Source organism: Microtus oregoni, unplaced genomic scaffold (genome assembly GCF_018167655.1).
Source record: "Microtus oregoni isolate MIOR12 unplaced genomic scaffold, Mior012 000046F_ref0000063, whole genome shotgun sequence".
Lineage (NCBI taxonomy): Eukaryota > Metazoa > Chordata > Mammalia > Rodentia > Cricetidae > Microtus > Microtus oregoni.
In genome coordinates, this window is record NW_024543220.1 from 16,515,882 (window position 1) to 16,535,000 (window position 19,119).

At 51.2% G+C, this 19,119-nt stretch overlaps 1 protein-coding gene across 6 annotated transcripts in view; it reads left to right on the forward strand.

Annotated features, from left to right (window-relative positions):
* The window catches only part of Pde9a (phosphodiesterase 9A), an 88,180-nt gene that overhangs the window by 64,436 nt on the left and 4,625 nt on the right, over window positions 1-19,119 (forward strand). For 5 of the 6 annotated variants that reach the window (XM_041634610.1, XM_041634608.1, XM_041634611.1 and 2 more), the window contains 10 exons: window positions 3,945-4,023; window positions 5,345-5,419; window positions 9,636-9,722; window positions 10,473-10,577; window positions 10,770-10,852; window positions 12,098-12,254; window positions 15,804-15,917; window positions 17,229-17,333; window positions 17,983-18,111; window positions 19,041-19,119. The exon at window positions 19,041-19,119 is cut by the window's right edge and continues 17 nt beyond it. In XM_041634610.1, the coding sequence (XP_041490544.1) occupies window positions 3,945-4,023; window positions 5,345-5,419; window positions 9,636-9,722; window positions 10,473-10,577; window positions 10,770-10,852; window positions 12,098-12,254; window positions 15,804-15,917; window positions 17,229-17,333; window positions 17,983-18,111; window positions 19,041-19,119 (1,013 nt within the window). Of the gene's footprint in view, window positions 1-3,944; window positions 4,024-5,344; window positions 5,420-5,751; window positions 6,092-9,635; window positions 9,723-10,472; window positions 10,578-10,769; window positions 10,853-12,097; window positions 12,255-15,803; window positions 15,918-17,228; window positions 17,334-17,982; window positions 18,112-19,040 lie in introns of all 6 variants that reach the window. The other variant, XM_041634612.1, reaches the window with a different exon arrangement.

The following is a 19,119-nucleotide window of genomic DNA, read 5'->3' on the forward strand; positions in this document are numbered from 1 at the left end:
TCAGCCATCTTCCCAACCCCCTATGTTTTCTTAAAAAGTGGGTTTTGTTGCAGGCGCGAGCTGGAAAATGGCCGCACAGGAGAGGGAGCTCCCTCTCCTTCAGACCTGTGTGACCGTAAATTCCCCACTTGAAGGAAGTTGAGGTCTGGTTTTTGTTGTTTTGTTTTGGGTTTTTTGTTGTGGTTGTGGGTGTTGTTTTTGTTTGTTTATTTAGCTGTGGTTGTCTTGGAACTCGCTCTTTAGACCAGGCTGGCCTTGAACTAACTGGGATTCATCCCCCTGCCTCTGTCTCCCGAGTGCTGGGATTAAATACACATGCCCCCACACCCAGCTGCTATCTATTTTTAAAGATAGTGGTAAGAAGACAAAGGTGTTTGGCTTATAGGGAACCCCAGTTTTCACCCCCAGGTCTCCCAGTTCCCAGGGGAGCCCCTTCTGGCAGAGGGGCACAGCAAGTGTTCCCATTGTCATGAACTTGGATCACACAGCCCATCAAAGGTGGTGTCCGCAGAGGCCGGTGACCAGTAATCCAAGCAAAATGTGCCTACTGGATAGTTGGTCAGCAGGACTATCCACAAAAAACCAGAGTGCATGACCATAGAGCAACCCCGGAGCAAGGACCAGCCCTAAACAAGCAATCTCAGTTGTCTTAGAATCCCAAACTGCACTGGAGACCACTGCCTGAACTCAAATAAAGCCAGGCTGCCTGCTGAGGGTGGGTGTGGCTCTTGCCTGCAGGTAGGAGGTACGTGGAAAGCCAGTGGTCCCTGTGCAGTTGTCTCAGGGAGGGCGAGAGGTACACCCTGTTGTCCTATGGGAACCCTGTCATGCTCAGTGTCACATGGACTGGCCAGCTGGTGTAGAGTTTGGGAGCCCTTGTTCCTTTGATTTGGATGAAACAGGGCAAAGCATTTTGCAGCCATAGGAAACTGAGTGAATAGTGCACTCCCATTGTCCTTAAGAAAGTAGCTCTTCAGGGGTCAAGAGAGTCCCACTAAGAAGAACCCAGGGGCAGATGGTAGTCAGCTGAGGCTGGAAACCAACCTGACAACCTTGGACCCAAGGCCTCACTCAGCCTGCTATCACCCCAGGAAGCCTGACTCTCCAGGACCAAGTAGGGGCAAGTGGCCTCTGTGCCGGCCCCCATCAGCAGCGCTGGCAGTCTGCCTGTAGTGGGTCTTTGGCTCGGCTCAGTGTCACGTGTGCCTCTGTACCCCACAGGTACAGTCTGGAGCTCAGAGACATAAGCCAGAGCCCTCCAGTGCCCCAGCAGGCTTGCAGAAGTGGCACTGTCCATAGGCAGTGATGGGGCATTCCTTCTAAGCGAGATGGGTCCGTGGGTTGCTTTAGTGTCCACAAGGGGGCGACATGCTCAGATTCCACCTCCACATGAGCAAGCCGATCTGGGGCACTGGCTATGGTCGAGTCCACACCTAGTCCTGGCTCAGGGCCCTGTAGCCGGTTTTCTCCTGGACCCAATGCTTTAGTATTCTGAATGCAGAATGGGGAGTGTGGTTTTTGTGCTGCCCCTTCTGTCTTGTTGATGGAAGGAATTCATTTTAAGTATAGATGCACACCCAGAAATCAAGCCCCCATCCCCCCGGATGAGGCTGTGTAGCCTCACCTGGATTGTAAAGAAATGTTGTACCCTTGAGGGATGCAGTTTGCCATATTCTTGCCTTTCTCGGGGAGCAGAAAGAATAGGAGCCAGTGGGGTGGGTATGGGGGGATCACAGCCAGCGCCACAATCGTGAGTCTGAAGAGAAGACTGGCATTAGCCCACTGTGAACACACCCTGCCGGGGGTCTGAATCCACCAGAACCTAACTGGGACAGCAGGGGGCACACGCACAGCCTGCCAACGCCCTGGGCAGGACAGTCTTCTCCTTAGACCCCCTCAGTTTCCTCTGTTTCCCAGCAAAGAAAGAACTCCAATGGCTAGGCTACATTCAGAGCAGAAGTAAGTTGAATGCGGCTACTGTGGTTTCCTGCACCGCACAATGAAGGAACGAGAAGGGAGCAAGACCAAGGCAGGGTCATGCAGAAAGATGGGGTAGAGCCTGAGGTTTGGAGGGTATAATCTCTGCCTTTGTCCGAGACAAATGGTCTTGACCATGAACTGATTGATCCCCAGGGGATGGGAGGATGGGAACCCCAGGAAATGAGGCAAAAATGAGCTCCAAATGGGACAAAAAGAAGAGGTGCTATGCCAATTGTTCAGCCAGCTGGAGGATGCTGGTTCCTGTGGCAACGGGGCCTAGAGTGAGAAGTGGCTGGCCGAGACAGGGTCAGCAGGCACCCAGCATCCTGGTCTGCCCCCAAGGCCTCAGCAGGAAGGAGCGGGATTCCAGTGTCAGCATAGATAGTGCCTGGTGAGGGCTTCCATATGCTTGGGCAGGGGGCAGAAGACACAGAATAGAACACGTGTGAATGTTTATACAAACGAGATTCAGGGAGAAAGGGAGCATCGTACCACCCTACGCAGCCAAGAGAGGAGCCTATCTGAAATCAGGGTGGCATGTGGACAGGGCAGGGGTGAGTGACATGGCTTCACTGGGCTATTCCGTCCGTTCCTTCTGTCACAGATTTACTACATCTGTGTTCGGTACAGCGGCCATCACAGAAACCTGATAGTCTTGGCAAGTGTGCAGTTGGGAGGGAGGTAAAGGCTGTGTTTCAAAAGGAATAGATTTATGATTCTGGGCTTGGAAATATCGCAGGCTCACGGAAGACTCCAGACAATCCGGGGGGGGGGGGGTCACTGATAGTGACAACATCCAGGCCTGTCTTCAATTTAAATCCATTGCAAAGTCTCCCTCCCTGGTGTTTTCTTGGGTATGTTCAACTAGTTTTGAAGGAAAAAAAAAACTTAAAAATACTGTTTTGCGATCTTCTTTGCTTGTAATGTTATGAAAAAAAAAGTAGATCAAATTGTAACCACACAGGGCATATATTTTCCCACAATACCACCCGTTTTCTTAACCCAACACTGCATGTGACTGGAAAGCTCAGGTGTCTAGCCATGTGTTTCTGTGCCTCAGAACCTTCTGAAAAGACACCCCAGGCTGTTGTCAGAGTGCCGTCCGGGGTGTGGGGCTTGGGGAGAAATGGGCAAGTGGGAACGTGAGAGTTTCTTTTGTTTTTCTGCTGTGTTTGTTGGCTTTTGTTTGTTCTGCATCGGGATCCCCACCTGTGGCCCAGGCTGGCCGCAGACACAAGACCCTTCAGCCTCATCACCTGGGTGCTGACGTCACAGGCGTGGACCGCCACACTCGGCTGAGTCTTTGAGAATCAGATGTTCTACTGTGTATAGGATGTGGCTCAGCTGGTAGAGTGTTTGCCTCCTGTTCCCGAAGCCCTGGCTTCCATCTCCAACGCTGCATAAACTAGGGGTGGGTGGTAAGGCACCTCTATAATCCTAGCCTGCAGGGGGCTCAGAAGTCCAAGGTCATCCTTGGTTACATAGCAAGTTGAGGCCAGCCTGGGCTACGTGAGATCCTGTCTCAGAAAAACAAAAGCAAGCAAGGGAAAAGAAAAAAAGTTCTTGTGTCTTTTAAAAAGATTTTGTAGCTATCTCTTAAATAATAGACTAATAGATTATAATAAATTTATTTCCAAGTGTAAGTTTATTAATTATACATATATTAATAAATTTATTAATTTATTTAAAAAGTGAGCTCTGGCCACATTATCACCTGGCTTTCAGGGTATCCCTATATGCTATCCAGGAACCAAGCATCTCCCAGCTGCCCTGCTGGATACCCCTATGGCAAATCTGGTGGTTGGGTCTGTGCGTTCCAGGACTAGGGCTACAGGTCCGGGGCTGAGGCTATGGGTCCTAGGGTTGGGGCTGTGTGTTCCGTTTGCTCTGCTGCCCTGAGCAGTATACAGAGTGCTTCCCAGCCAGAGTACCATGCCATAACTAGTTCTTCCTCTCCCCTCCAGGACCAACTGTCCCTGTAAATACAGTTTTTTGGATAACAAGAAGCTGACACCCCGACGTGATGTCCCCACTTACCCCAAGGTGAGATGGGTTTCTGGCGCAGGGAAAGTTTTAGCTTTGTGTCCCTCAGACCCAGGACACAGGAACCCATGACTGGCCCCTTGCTCTGCACAGTGCCAACACCGCCCCCCTCCATCCCTATCACGGGCTGAGGAAGGGTGGGAGGTTGTCAGGCAGGATATTTTTCTCTTGGACATTTGTTTAGAGAAGCAATTCCAGAGCTCCTTCCCTCCCCAGCCCACAGCTGACATAAAAGACATCTGCATACAAACATTCCACCAAGGAACTTCAACAAGGATCTTAAAAATCTGCATCACTGGTTCCCCTGTCCCTGAACAAAACCGTTTTTATGGAAAGCTTTTCACAAAAGTTTCCTGAGTTTTAAAAACAGCCAAGCCCAGAGTCAAGTAGCTATGACCTGGAATTCAGCTGTTTTCAATGCCTCCAAAGAACGCCACCCCCATAGCAGCGGACTCTGGTTAAACCCTGGCTTGCACTTTTACGCTGAGGTTAAGCCAACCACCCACAGGTTCTCCTGGAAGCCCCCATAGGTCCCTGGAGCCCACTAGTCAGTGATTTGTTCCACATCTGTCCAAGCTGTGCACTGAGTGTCATCCAGGAGACCAACACCTTTCCGCATGGACAAACATGGCCCATATCTTTTGCAATCCTGTCTGGGGATTACATGGCCCAGACGGGAACAAACTGAGCCAGTCTCTACACCAGTCCCTTCTTAAGAGAATGAAGAAGGCTAACCCCATGGCGGCCCTCCTGCTGCCTCGTGTCCAGAATATCACCCTTGCCACCAACAGTTCACCCTACACCTCAGTGCTCAGTGGACCCAACTTCAGCCTCAGGCCTTCATCAGCCAGGGTGTGGCTTAGCTTGAGGCTGATTCCAGGGGTGGCTCCCCCCCCCCCCACAAACCCAGCAGAGCTTCTCGGCAGGGATGTGAACATGTGCCCAGTGGTTTATTGTCCCTTCTCTTCACTTTATGTAGCTTTTACTGTTGAGATCTGATTGACAGTGTGAAGTTCATTTTTTTGGGCTCTGAGCACAGTGAGTTCTGACACACATAGTCATGAGATTACCATCATGGTAAATACAGGGAACATTTCTATCATTCAAGCGTTCCTAGGAGCCCCTTGTAGCCCATGCCACTATAGAGGGGAGTCCAGTAACAACTTCCAAGGAAGGACAGCCCCGAGTCTGTTCACAGCATCTGTGAGGGGGACTGGAGAAGAGAGAAAATGCTCACCCTGATGCCGCCGTGAGCACGGCTTTAGTCACTCACAGACAGACGCCCCACTGTCTGGCTAACATACCACTCCCGTCTTCCTAGTACCTGCTCTCCCCAGAGACCATCGAAGCCCTCCGGAAGCCCACCTTCGATGTCTGGCTTTGGGAACCCAACGAGGTAGGTGAGGGACACCCAGGTTCTCCGGTCACTGGGGACAGCTGCTCAGGACGGCAGCTGACTGGGGGCTGTGCCCAGGCTGTTCCTCCCGTGTGCTTTCTCTTGTCTTTTTTTTTTTTTAAGTTAAACACTCCTGAATTAAAATTTCTAGATATTAATTCAAAATGACTCAGTGGGCTCAGAGGGATACAAAAGTCAGAGCCCAAGGCAAGGGGGCCTTACCCAAGCTTTAAAAAAGAATACCAGCAACCCCTGACCTTCTGATGACACCAAAAATGACCCCAGGCAACCAGCTGAACCCAGGCCCAGGCTGAGCACACTCTCATCTTCAGGATACGTGGGAAGATGTTGCCATGTGGAGGCAGAACCGCTGTTTGGAACAGCTGTTTCCTGCTGAAAGGGGCCTCCAAAGGAGCATCCTACTGGAATGTGTCACCAACAGAGGCCCCGGACGGCTGGACACAAGATAGTGCCTATGTGAGATTTGAAGAGAGAGGAGTCGGTTTTGACCGGAAGATATTTCTTCAAAGTTTCTTATTTGCTAAGAAATATCAACGCGGAGAAAGAACAAGTCCCTCCTCATGGGCAACTCACCAAAGCCTAAGGGCTCTTCGCTTTTCCAAAGCACAGACTCGTGGAAATAGACCAAACTGCTCCCTGTCCCTTGGCAAGGTCAGTTGTAGCAAATGGGATTTTGTGCCTTTAGACAGGAGAGTCCCCACATTTCCCAAATAAACCTCTTCCAGCATGTTCCTGCCCAGCATCAGAGGGCCTTTGGCTGGGGAACTTTGGCCAGAAAAGCAGAGACTAGGCTGGGAGATGCTTGATGGCTTAAGGAGCTTGTTGTCTACAGTGAGGACTGGGGTTTGGATCTGCAGCATCCATGTAAATGTCTCCTGGGTATGGCAACTGCCTGTGATCTCAGCACAAGGGAGGCAGAGATGCCCTGAGCAGGCTGGTTAGACAGACTGGTCTAATCAGTGAGCTCTGTGTTCAAGTGATAGATCCTGCCTCAGGTTTTCGAAAGGGTGGATAGCAATCAAGAAAGATACCAGGTGGTGGTGGGCACGCACTTTTAATCCCAGCACTCCGGAAACAGAGGCAAGTGAATCTCTGAGTTTGTGGCCAGCTCGGTCTACAGAGCAAGTTCCAGGTCAGCCAGGACTACACAAAGAAACCCTGTCTCAAAAAACAAAACAAAGCAAAAATACTATATCAACCTCTGGCCTCCACACTCGTGTGTGTGCACACACACACACCCTCACGCTTGCCCTCACACATACAACCTCCCCATACATCCACAAACAACAACAAAACAGAAAAGCAGGACCTAGCTCAGTTCACTGGAAGAGCACCCCATCAACAAAATGCCAGAGGTGCAGCTACCAAGGGTTCCGTGCTCCAGCTCCAAGGTATGAAGCCGGCATGCAGAGATCAGCGTTCAGGCAGCGTCTTAGATGTGCAGTCCTTCCAGTTCAGTGTGGAGTCACAGTTTCCTGAGCACAGGTACCAGAAACAAAGATAGGGCTTTGAAGAGACACTAGTGCCTCCAGGGCCTGGGCAGAGCAAGACTGTGACAAAGAAAGGTACAGCAGGTGGCTCAGAATGTGGCTCCTCCCACCAGTAGATGGCCAGCCCGGCTCCTGCCTCACTCTCTAGGATAGTCCCAATACCCAGTCGTTGGCTTTAGCCAGTCAATGTCTCTAGTGAGGGTGGCTGCATAGAAACCAATACTTGAGGGTTTGTGTTTTGTTTTTTCTGCTGCTGCTACCCCCTCCATGGAGCCTCCGAGCACAGTGCTCCCTGTGGTGGGAGCGAAGGTTGTCCCCAAGGCTGAAGAACTCACACATCCATAATAGAAGCATCACCCTTCTGCCTTCACTTTGCAGACCGTGGTCATAGCTGCTCTCTGGCTGGCAGGAGGGCACGGTGAGTGGCTCTTACAGCTGGACCCAGCCATGTGACATCTTCCACTGCCCATAGCTTCGGCCAGACAGACTAGCGGGATGCTTCTAGAGATTTCTTGCTGCCTTCCGGTGGTAAGCCAGAAAAATGCCTCAAATCAAGAGCCTCGGTCTCGGGCAGATTCAACTGTGAACAGCAAGTAGGCATGACTGAACATGCACCGAGGACCTGGGCAGCCGCCTGAGCCTGAGATGGCAAAGAGCATCAGGGCCCTTTGGTGGCACACCTCTCTCTTCCAGTGGGGGCAATGCCACATCTACCCATAGGTCCACCCAATATCCTTCTCAGGCCTAGTCCAGGATGTGATCGTACATTGTTCTGGTGCCTCAGGTCCTATGAGGCGTCATCAGAGACTGCAGGCAGTGAGGTGGCTGCCCTGCCACACTGAAGGATCACCCGCTGTCACCTGGGAAGTCGTCCCCTCTTGATCAGTGCTCATCACCATCTTCAGGAGCCACCGCTCAGGGAACAGACCATCACGCCTGCTCCGAAGCCACCATGTCCATCACAGAAGTGGTAGCAGATGGTGGCGTCTGGCAGTTCTCGGAATCTCTCAGCTGTGGCTCCACAGCAAATATTTCATCTCTCCAGGGCTTCTCAGAACACTGCCTGGGCCTCTGGGGCAAACCCAATGGTTGCCCGAAGGTCCTGAGGGCTGGCATTCCGTACGGTGGGAGGACCGGTAGCCCTGGATGGACAGCAGCTGCCAGCCAGCATCTGGGGAGTCAGCTGTCCTCAAGCCAGGGCCAGACCCCTTGTTGCTCTGCAGGAAGTGCTTTCTGGGGCCAGCATCTTCAAAGCCAATGACTTCTCAAAGATGCGTGTATGGCCACCATACCCTCGGGATGCTCCGTGACAGCCTAAGTCCCCTGTGAGGTCCGAGTGAGAGATTGTTTTCTGTTTCTCAAATGAACTTGTGGTACCATAGAATTCTCTGCTACCAACAGAATTTAATTATCATAGTCCCAAAACGTCACATTAACTGCCGCATTCCCAGTGCCCATACATATGAATTAACAAAAAAGAATAGAGCTTGGTGGCATGCACACATTTCCTCTGACAGTCGGCCATGTCAAACCACCACAGACTGGGTGGCATCAACAACAGCAGCAGTGTGTTATTGTCTCATTGTCCTGGAGCCCGGAGGTCACGGTCAAGGTGTCTTGGGTTGGTCATCCCTGCACTGTCCCCTTAGCTCACAGATGACATCTTCTCTCCATTATCTCTGTGTCTGTGTCCTATCTGTCCCTACAGAGTCATGGTCAAATTGAATTGGGCCCCTCCTATGACCACATTTATCTTGGTTGCCTCTGTAAAAACCCTGTCCCCAGTATGGTCACGTTGGTGGGGATGTCGTGGTGGGGTCTCTACATACTATTGATGGGACATAATTCAGTCCCTCACATAGATGCCACTTGGTGCCCAGATGCAAGGGAAACTGGCCAGGCTATAGCCCTAACAACTGTTGCCCTGTGCAGGTACTAGGACGCTGGTACCCAGGACCAGGCTGGCACTGATGTGTGGCCTAGGGGAAGTGCTCCCTGCTGGGACCATGCCATGTGTCCACAGGGCTGTCCCCCTCTGCTCTGTATTACAGACCTGCTTCTCCCAGAAGCAGAGCCGCTGTATCCAGGCTTAGTTACGTGTCCCTTTTCTATTCCTCATTGGCTTACTTAGTGTCAAAACTCTGGCAGATACTTGCAGAGACCTGAAAAAAGACAGCAGAATTCAACACCATGTCTGTCTCGCCCTATACCAAGTATCTACAGATGACGGAATTTCCAGAAATAACATTTGTCTGGACAAGAGATCCGCCCTCCAGATCAAGGCAGTAGAAAGCATCTCTAGTCCCAGCAAGACGAGTGGACTCCAGCTCCTCAAAAGCCTTGAGCGAGGAAGGGGTGGCCCTCAGTGACACCCTTTCCCACGTGTACGGTGGCTGAGCTTCCTCGCAACCCTTAACCCTCGACTCAGGTTGTGATCATTTTGGTGTCACCCTTTGCAGCTGTGTCTTCCTACACAAGGTTGCTATAGTGACTGGAACACACCTTGTCACTTCACTCCCAGGAGGCCTGCGGGCTGTCACCACCTGTCTGGGTGATCCTACAATTGGCCTGTCCCACTCTTCTCCGTCATCCCCATGGGCACTGTTCAGGACAGTGCATGGGAAAGAAGGTCAGCTGGCCTGCCTGCTCCCCCTGACCCCTGACCCCTGACCCCTGACCTCTCACCCCTGGCCCTGTTCCTACAGATGCTGAGCTGCTTAGAGCATATGTACCATGACCTCGGCCTGGTCAGGGACTTCAACATCAACCCCATCACACTCCGCAGATGGCTGGTAAGTGATGAACCCACACTCGGACCTGTCACTTCCCCTGCCACACCGGAATGGTCTACTCTGCCTTTCCTGGTGGCAGTGGGCTTCTGCAGAGCGGGCATCTGTTAGGTCATTTGTCCCCCCGTCCCCCCCCATGCCCTCAGAGGAGTAAGGAAACAGTATGACAATCAAGAAGAAACCCACAAGGCAGCCCACTAAAGCAGAGGTGTGTGGAGTTGGGGGTGTCATGTGTGTCTGGGGGTGTGTGGATAAGGAGGTTATATGAGTCGTGCGTGGAGTTATGTCTATGAGTATATAAATGTGCGTGTGTACATGTGTGTGTCTGGGAGTGAGAATGTGTGTGATAGGGAGTGTATGTCCCTGGCAGTGTGGATGTGTGTTTGTGAGAGTGTATCTGTCTTGGGCATGGTGTGGGTGGCTATATGTATATGGAGGTAGGCATGGGTGCTTCGTAGCAGATCTTTTACTAAGGGATAAAATGAATCCAGAACTAAAAGTCTGCTAATTGTCCAATAGGCCTGGGAACCTAGAGTCCCTCGTGAAATGTCCCTGCCCCACTCCCAGCTTTCCATCCCAGTGTGGCTCAGCAGACACGGGGGGATACTTTCTTCCCTGCCCCCAGGTTGTAGCATGGTGGGACATTGCAGGGCTCCTGGGCTGCACTGTCCTGTGATGGCGAACTTGGGGACACCTGTTGCCTGGGAGCCTCATGGGAGCAGGGGCGGTGAGCTGACCCTTCCCTCCCCACAGCTCTGTGTGCACGACAACTACAGGAACAACCCCTTCCACAACTTCCGGCACTGCTTCTGTGTGACGCAGATGATGTACAGCATGGTCTGGCTCTGTGGCCTCCAGGTGGGTCCTGCCAGCCCCCACCCTCCATCCCTCACCCTGCCGAGTACCTGGGCCCTCCCTGCCCCCAGCCCAGGGGGCGTGTGACCTCTGCAGGGACTGTGTCCTCCGCCCCTGTCACTGCAGCCTAGTCTGTCCCCCACCCCTCCTGCCCTCCCAGGAGGAGGACAGACGCCTGACTCTCTCCTAATCCAGGAGAAGTTTTCCCAGATGGACATCTTGGTCCTGATGACCGCAGCCATCTGCCATGATCTGGACCACCCAGGGTACAACAACACGTACGTTTGGAGTTTCTTTCTCCTTTCTGCTTTAGAAAGTGCCCCTTCTCTCAGGGGAAACTCAGCTTACCCAGCAGCTCTCAGACGGAGCTGCTAACTTAGACCCCTAGCCCTGTAGGATGTAGTTCCCAGCTTTGGACTCTGTCCAGGGCCCTGGGTCTCCCCCAGGAGGGTACCTCCAAGGCTACCAACCCACACAGGTAGCCACAGTCCCTTTTTATCAGCCCCAGGCTCTGAAGGTGCATGGCAGCCTGCTCCCTCCCCCGTGGGAGACAGTGGGACTTGACACCACTGTCTTCCAGGATGCTCCCTCTCCAGGATGCTTCCAAAGGCACATGCAGAGGAGCAGGGCTAGAGTGGGTGAAAGCAGGGCTAGGAAAGGCAGGTAACGGGACCAAGAGGATGGGCCCAAGAACCTCCTGTCTCCAGTAGAGTAGAATGCCACCCCACGGAACCGACAGAGTCCTCCCTCATAGTGGGGGCCTGAATTCAGTGACACATAGGTTTTTCTCTGATGCACCTTCGTGGCTGCATGTGACATCAGATGTCCCTGGGGCCACGATTTGTCAGGGCAGAGTGGGTCCCAGGTCTAGCCATGTGTACTCCTCAGAGACAGAGTCAATGCCAGGTGTGGCCATGAGGACTCCTCAGAGGCGGTCCCAGCAAGTCCTCTGTTACCTTTCTGCACATTTATTGGTCACCACAGCTGCCAACATCAGGTTGCCAACAACATTTTAGCATTAACCAACCCTTAGAATGGCACAGTGGGGCTTTTCCTGTAAGCCCAGCTCTTGGAGGCTGAGTGAGGCAAAAAGATCCCACTTTCCAAGCCACCTGGGCTGCAGAATGAGATCTTGTTATATATGCATGTACATACATATGTACATACATACATACGTTTAAACATACATACTTAATTACGTATAGGGTAGGGTAAGAGAACAAACCTGTTTCCTCTTTCCCGAAATCCTGTCTTTGCATATACCGAAAATCTGAGTTTTTGGAACCTTGATGTCTTCAAGGCATCACCACAGGGAGAGAGCTGAGATCACAGGTTGGACTTCAAGGCATGGGATATCCAGTTACAGGAGAGCCAGGGGTTCAGCGAAGCAAGTTTCTGGTGGGAGCAGGCATCTAGTCACTCGCCCTTAGGCACCTCCAGCTTCTGCAGGAACCATGCACACGCTGGCATACAGATGCCAGTGGCAGGGTGCCTGAGTCTCCTGCTCTCTCCACACATCCTAGATACCAGATCAACGCCCGCACGGAGCTGGCTGTGCGCTACAACGACATCTCACCTCTGGAGAACCACCACTGCGCCATTGCCTTCCAGATCCTGGCAAGGCCTGAGTGCAACATCTTCTCCAGTGTGCCACCTGAGGGCTTCAGGCAGATCAGGCAGGTGTGTGCGGCCAGGGCTTTGTGGGGTCCTAGCAGAACCCTGCTCCTCAGAGGCTCTTGGTTACAGCAGTACCCATCAGGGAGCCTGAAACCAGCTCACCTCACCTGCTTCCTCCAGGGCCCAAAGTGGTCTCCAAGGAGATGGGCCTTTGCCATATACACCTGGTGTCACCTGCATTTCGTTGTCATTAATATAACCCTAAAGGCTCCCTTTGAGATGATTCCTGTGTCCCTGCAGTCGGGGAAGAAACTGAACAAAGAAAAGGGAGGAACTGGCCCTAGGCAGTGTGGGGCCTGGAAGGCACCTGCATTGCTTGCAGCCTGGTAGAGCTGATATCCGCCATACAGCCTGAACAACTGTCACCCACCACGTAGAGCCTAGTCACCCCCGCCCTGAGACGAGCACTTTTAGTCACTTAATACACTGCCCTCCCCACACACAAGGTCCCATCTGAACCACAACTGACTGAGCCACTAGTGCCATTTACAGGGGGTGGAAGGACCCAGGGTGACCCTGTCTGAAATGTGATGGTTGCTGGTAGCTGACCCCCAGAACCTTCTTTGGAAACGGAGGTCTCATACCTCCTTAAGGAAGATCTCCAGGTGCTGCTGTGGATTGGGCCCTAATCAACGACAGGTGGACTCAAGAGGAACAGAGACATGAAGACAGTAAAAGACCATGCATGGGACCATAGAGGCAGATACTAGTATAGACAAAGCCAAGGGATTCCTGGGCAACCAGAACCTATAAGGAGCAGGAAAGAGCCTTCTCTCAAGCCTTGGGAGGAACAAGAACATGCTAGTATCTTTATTTTGGCCTTCTAGACCCCAAAACTATAAGGGGCTATATATCCCCAAAGCAGCGCTCAGTGAGGCCACCCATACTATGCCCATCAGGAGACTCCCCAAAGTCTCTGAGGGTCATGTGTTGCCATCCCTGGGGATGGTCCCCTTTGACTCTCCGCTGGCCTCCTTCCCCACATAGCTAAATTTATACATGGAGCAGGGTTCATCTGCCTCCTTCCCCACATAGCTAAATCTATACATGGAGCGGGGTTCGTCTGCCTCCTTCCTGGAGAACTTGGAAGCTTGGCTTTTTCAAAGAGCAGCCACCCCAAAAACCATTATTTCCTCGCCTGCTCTCTGAGAAGTTCAACGCTAACTGGAGTGCTTGACAACAGTCAATACTGAATCGCTGATTCGTGGTACAGCCCTCTCTTCCGTCTGCAGGCTTCTGCTCTCTCTTTCATGTTCACAGCCCCACCCTCTAAGTGCGTTCCATAGACTGTTAGGACAAACCCTTTTCTACAGTGGGTAAAGGGCATGCTAAGAAGGGAGGTGGGCACACAGGCCAGTGCCACCCAGTGAGCCTGATGGAGCATCCCTTAGTGTGTGAGTTTCTCCAGCAAGCAGTACCCCCAAGAGAAACAAGAGTCATCTAATTGGATGAGTAAACAATAAATCTGTACAAACAGGATTTTCTTCCTGCTGGCCACCCTGGGGATAACAAGGGATTGTCCTATTCCAGAAGTTTAAGAGTTCTAAAATAAGAGTTCTTCTGGAAACAAAAAATCATTTATTCAAATTTTTGAAATATTTTATAAGTAATAAGGAGATGGCTCAGTAGGTAAAGCACTTGCCACATAAACCAGACAACCTGAGCTCAGAACCCACATCAAAGCTAGACGCAGTAGTGTCTATAACTGTAATGTACACCTATGGGGGAAGGAGAGACGGAGGCAGAATTAGCTGATGCTCACAGGCCAGCTGGCCTGGCGTCCACTACAGTGAACACCAGGGGACCCTGCCTCAAACAGGGTGGAAAGCAAGGACCAACAACCAAGGTTGTCCCCCTGCCTGCACGTGTGCGTGCACCGACACCCACACATACAAAACAGTTTGTCACTGAAGATCTTGAGGGATAACTGAATGTTCTGTTAATAGCAGTCTTTACGGGAAAAAGTTCATAATTCAAAGTGCAAGATGATGTGTCCCCTCCCCCACACACAAGAAATATACATTTGAGACCCCCCCCCACACACACACACAAGATTCTTCATATTGACTGCTTGCTTCATATTGGCCTTTGAGGCTGGGGGTCTTATTTTCTTGGAAAAGTGATGCTCTACACCTGGTGCAGAGATGTTATGTAAATGTTTTATGGGATGGAGGGATAGGTGGGTGGATAATGGATGGCTGGGTAGGTAGGTGAATGGGTGGGTGAATGAAAAGATGGATGGATGGATGGATGGGCAGGCTGTGCAGATGGATGAGTCAGGGAGTGGGTGGCAGATGATTGGAAGGATGAGGGATGGAAAGAAGGATGGGTGAGAGGGTGGGTAGCAGATGGTTGGATGAGGGATGGAAGGAAGGAAGGGTGGGTAGGTGGGTGGGTGGTGAGTGGGTGATGAATGGAAAGGATGGGTGGACATATAGACAAATAGAATACTGTAGATGCATGGAAAGCTAGATGGACAGAAGGAGAAATGAAAGAGTGGGTTATATGGAATATGGTTTTGGATGCTATGGTTTTTTTATTTTTTTTATTTTTTTATTTTTTTTTAAATATTTATTTAGTTATTATGTGTACAATATTCTGTCTGTGCATATGCCTACAGGCCAGAAGAGGGCACCAGACCCCATTACAGATGGTTGTGAGCCACCATGTGGTTGCTGGGAATTGAACTCAGGACCTTTGGAAGAGCAGGCAATGCTCTTAACCTCTGACCCATCTCTCCAGCCCCGATGCTATGGTTTTTATGCTACTAAAACTGGTTTTCCTAAACCAGTATTTAGTTAACTGCCTTAGTCTAGTTTCAGCTGCTATAATAAAATACCACAGGCTGGGTAGTTTTAAAGGGAAGAGGTTCATGATCACTCATAGTTCTTGAGGCTGAGAAGTCTAAGTTTGGCATCCACATCTGCTCTGTTTCTGGTGAGGGATGTGGGCAGAAGGTTAAGGAGCAAGAGCGAGAATTCACTCCCTGTGGATTTAACCCAGTGCTGGATGAGTTGGGGGAGAATATGAAATTCTTCATGAGGATGGAACCCAAACACTTCTTAAGGATACACTTCTTACCACAGTCAGCCTAGGGACCAGATTTCAACCTGTGTTTAGGAGGGCATCAGCCATGTTCAAATCATAGCACAGCTAGAGTTTAAAGCCTTTGGATCCTCACTTATGAAGTAGATAGTGGGGATGTTACCAAGTATGTTCTGACTTAGATAATCTATATGTAGTCACATATAGATGAGACAACGGGAAAATTGTCTTAGGATCTGCTGCTGATATCCGCTAGCAAGCTCTGAGCAGGGCTAATACAGACCTAGGTGACTAAGGCTAGGAGACTTAAAATCTGCTTGGTTTTACAAGTCAGCATGACGACCCTTCTGTTACCCTGTCAGGCTGTGATCTGTAGCCTGTGGACATGGCCCAGGGACAGACAGAGCACGCATGTGGGCGATGGTCACACAGGAGCTCAGAGCACAGCATGAGGAGCACTCACTGAGGTCCTGGCATGTGGTGACACCGTGTCCTCTTGCCATCCAGGGCATGATCACATTGATCTTGGCCACCGACATGGCAAGGCACGCTGAAATTATGGATTCTTTCAAAGAAAAAATGGAGAATTTTGACTACAGCAATGAGGAACACCTGACGCTGGTAGGTTGTGTCTCTTGTGTCTTTGGAAAGCTGAGCCATAGCTCAGTTGGGAAAACCAGGAACCTAGGTATCTCCCCTGGCCATGAAGTGCAGGAGTGATTGAATTTCAGTATCCCAGCTCCTCCTGGGCCAGCAGTAGACAAGGCTGCCCTGAAGAGTACTCCATGGGTCAGGGACAACCCCCTCCCTTAAGGTGAGGAGGTAGCCTAAGTGTACGTGGTGTCTGTCCCTTCTGAAAATCAAAATGCAAACCCAGCATGCTGGTTCATCCCTGTACTCACAACACTAGGGAGGCTGAGGCAGGAGGATTGCAGCCACTTCAGACCCACCAGGGCTACCTATACTGGATTCTGAGCTAGCCTGTACTATAGTGTAAGACCCTATCTCAAAATTAAATTAACTTCAAAATGAGCAAAATGCATTAACAAAATAATTAACAATTAGCATCCCAGCATTTAGAGATTAAGTTAATTGCTCTGTGCTTCACTTTGGAGACATACACTGTAGTCTCTCTCTCTCTCTCTTTTTTTTTTTTTTATTTTTGAGACAGGGTTTCTCTGTGTAGCTTTGGTGCCTATCCTGGAACTAGCTCTTGTAGACCAAGCTGTCCTCGAACTCAAGGAGATCCACCTGCCTCTGCCTCCTGAGTGCTGGGATTAAAGGCGTGCACCACCACCGCCTGGCTCTATATATTTTTCTTATATTTCACACATTAACAATTTTTTTATTTATCAAGGCAATGGACTTCATATATAATAGGCAAATACCGTAGACCCCTCAGCCACATCCCCAGCCTTGATTTTTCTTGCAGTTGGAGACAAGAGTCTCATTATGTTGTCCAGCAGGGCCATGCACTCAGTGTAGCCTAGGCAGTCCTTGAATTTGCATCTTCTTGTCTTGGCCTTGCCATGACTTCGTTTTGAGAACCAGGCTTGGTGGCATCTGTAATCCTAGCAGCTGGGAGGCAGGAAGAACAGGAGTTCAAGGCCAGCCTGAGCTGCAGAGTGAGCCGGTTTCAGCATGGAAGAGCCTAAGTGCACACTCGGTTTTTAACCTGGCAGTTTATATCCTAAAAGCTTGAGTATTGGATGCTCTGTGGGTATGATGGGTCCCATCCTTCCTCAGGGAAGCTGAAAAATTCAGACTACCAGGATCCCAGTGCAGAGTGCTGCAGGTACCCTTCCAGGGCCAGCATCCCTCCCCACCCCCGTCCCACCCTGTTTCTCCACCTGTGATGGTGAATCCAGTCAGCCCACAGCAGTAGTGGTGGTGCTGTGTCTGCCGTGGCCCTCAATGTCGCGTCTCTTTCAGCTGAAGATGATTCTCATAAAATGCTGCGATATCTCCAACGAAGTCCGTCCCATGGAGGTGGCAGAGCCATGGGTGGATTGTTTACTGGAAGAATACTTCATGCAGGTAAGAGACACCGAGCCATCAAATCGTGAGCACTCCTTCCAGCTCTGTGAGCGTGGCTGCATTGGAAAGAGCAGACTAGGGTGATTGACATATCCATCCACACCCCAGCAGCCTCCACAATACTGTCTGTGTAGACATACAGCAGAAACAACAGGGTGTGTTATAGATGTGAGACAATGACCACCAGTGGGGACAAACAGTGTGGTGAAACTGCCACCCATTGCCACTCACAGAGCCACTGTTAGAGGTAGACTCAAGAAAAGTGGCCATGGGTCAAGAAGGGGAGGGGAGCCCTGTGGAGGGGCAAGGGCAAGCAAGATGGTTCATAGGATAGCTACCGGGAGATACGGGCATAAAATAATGCAGACAGTAGCTGTCAAGTTGAGCCTTGTAAACTGCCTTGTCACGCCTTGAGACACTCAGCCTGTCTCTAGACTTGGTCCCTATGACGCCAGCATGATCACCTCGCCTTGGCTCCTGTGTAGCCATTCATCGCAGGCCCTCTGTGTCCTCGCCATTGTACTGCCTTTCTGTGTGGCCATGAGGAGCCCAGCTGGGCAGCATGTCCTGTCCTTCCTCTAAGAACAGGGCTGCTCTGTGTACACAGGCCTTTGTGCCTTTAATGCCATTGTCCCTGTGTTCCCTGCAGAGTGACCGTGAGAAGTCAGAAGGCCTTCCTGTGGCCCCATTCATGGACAGGGACAAAGTGACCAAAGCAACAGCCCAAATTGGGTTCATCAAGTTTGTCCTGATCCCAATGTTTGAATCAGTGACCAAGGTGAGAGATTGTGCTATCGGTACGGCAGCAGTGAGCACGCATGTGCACTCATGCATGCATGCACATTTGGGGGATATGCATTGTATATACATGTGCATACACATAAACCCTCTACAGCTTCATCTGCTGTCATGGTGATGGTTGCCTAGCAGCCATTCCTTCTGCTGTGTCCAGTGCCACCCCCTCTGGTGCTCTTCAAAGAGCTCCATGTGTGACTGCCAGGCCCTCTGTGCCCACTTTGTCCCTGCCTGTCTCTGCCAGCCTTAAGACCCAGCCAGCTGTACCAGCTATTGGCTTTCCTGTCCTTCCAGGCTTCTCCTTAAAGGAGCACCTGGAATTGGCTCCCTTGGGCGAGGGAACCCTCACAACCAAGTCCTAGTCTTCTTCCAACTCTGTTCCTCCACCTCCCACACCCCAGCGCTGCCTAAGGCCACCACTTCCAGCCCTGAGTCCCAAACACACACTCCTCTCTAGCCAACCCATTTGCTCCACCCCACCTCCTTCCCATCATTCTCCGGGTAACTCAGAGCCACCCATATCCTTTTCATTCTGTGACCACCACCGGGGATTTCATCAGATCTGTCTGCTGCCTAAGACCCTCTGAAGCCACCCTACCCTTGTCTTACTGGAAGGATGGGGACAGGAGAAGTTAGTAGGCTTTCTGGGGTCCTCTGAGGGGTGACAAGAGTGGAAATCTGTGCCAGAGACAGAAATGGGGGATGGGTGGGGCTGCGCCAGGTCTCCAGGACTTGAAACTGGCCAGGAGATTTACACTCCATTACCTTGGGTTTCTCTGAAAGCCTTGATTTGAGGCCACTGGGAAGTGAGATCCCTGGGACTCACAGGTACCCCAAGGACCTGACAGTTCTTCTCCAGTGTTCTCTGCCATCTAATAATGGTGGACTGACCCCGGACTCTCTGCTCCCCAGCTCTTCCCCATTGTCGAGGAGACCATGCTACGGCCACTCTGGGAGTCTCGCGAACACTATGAGGAGCTGAAGCAGCTGG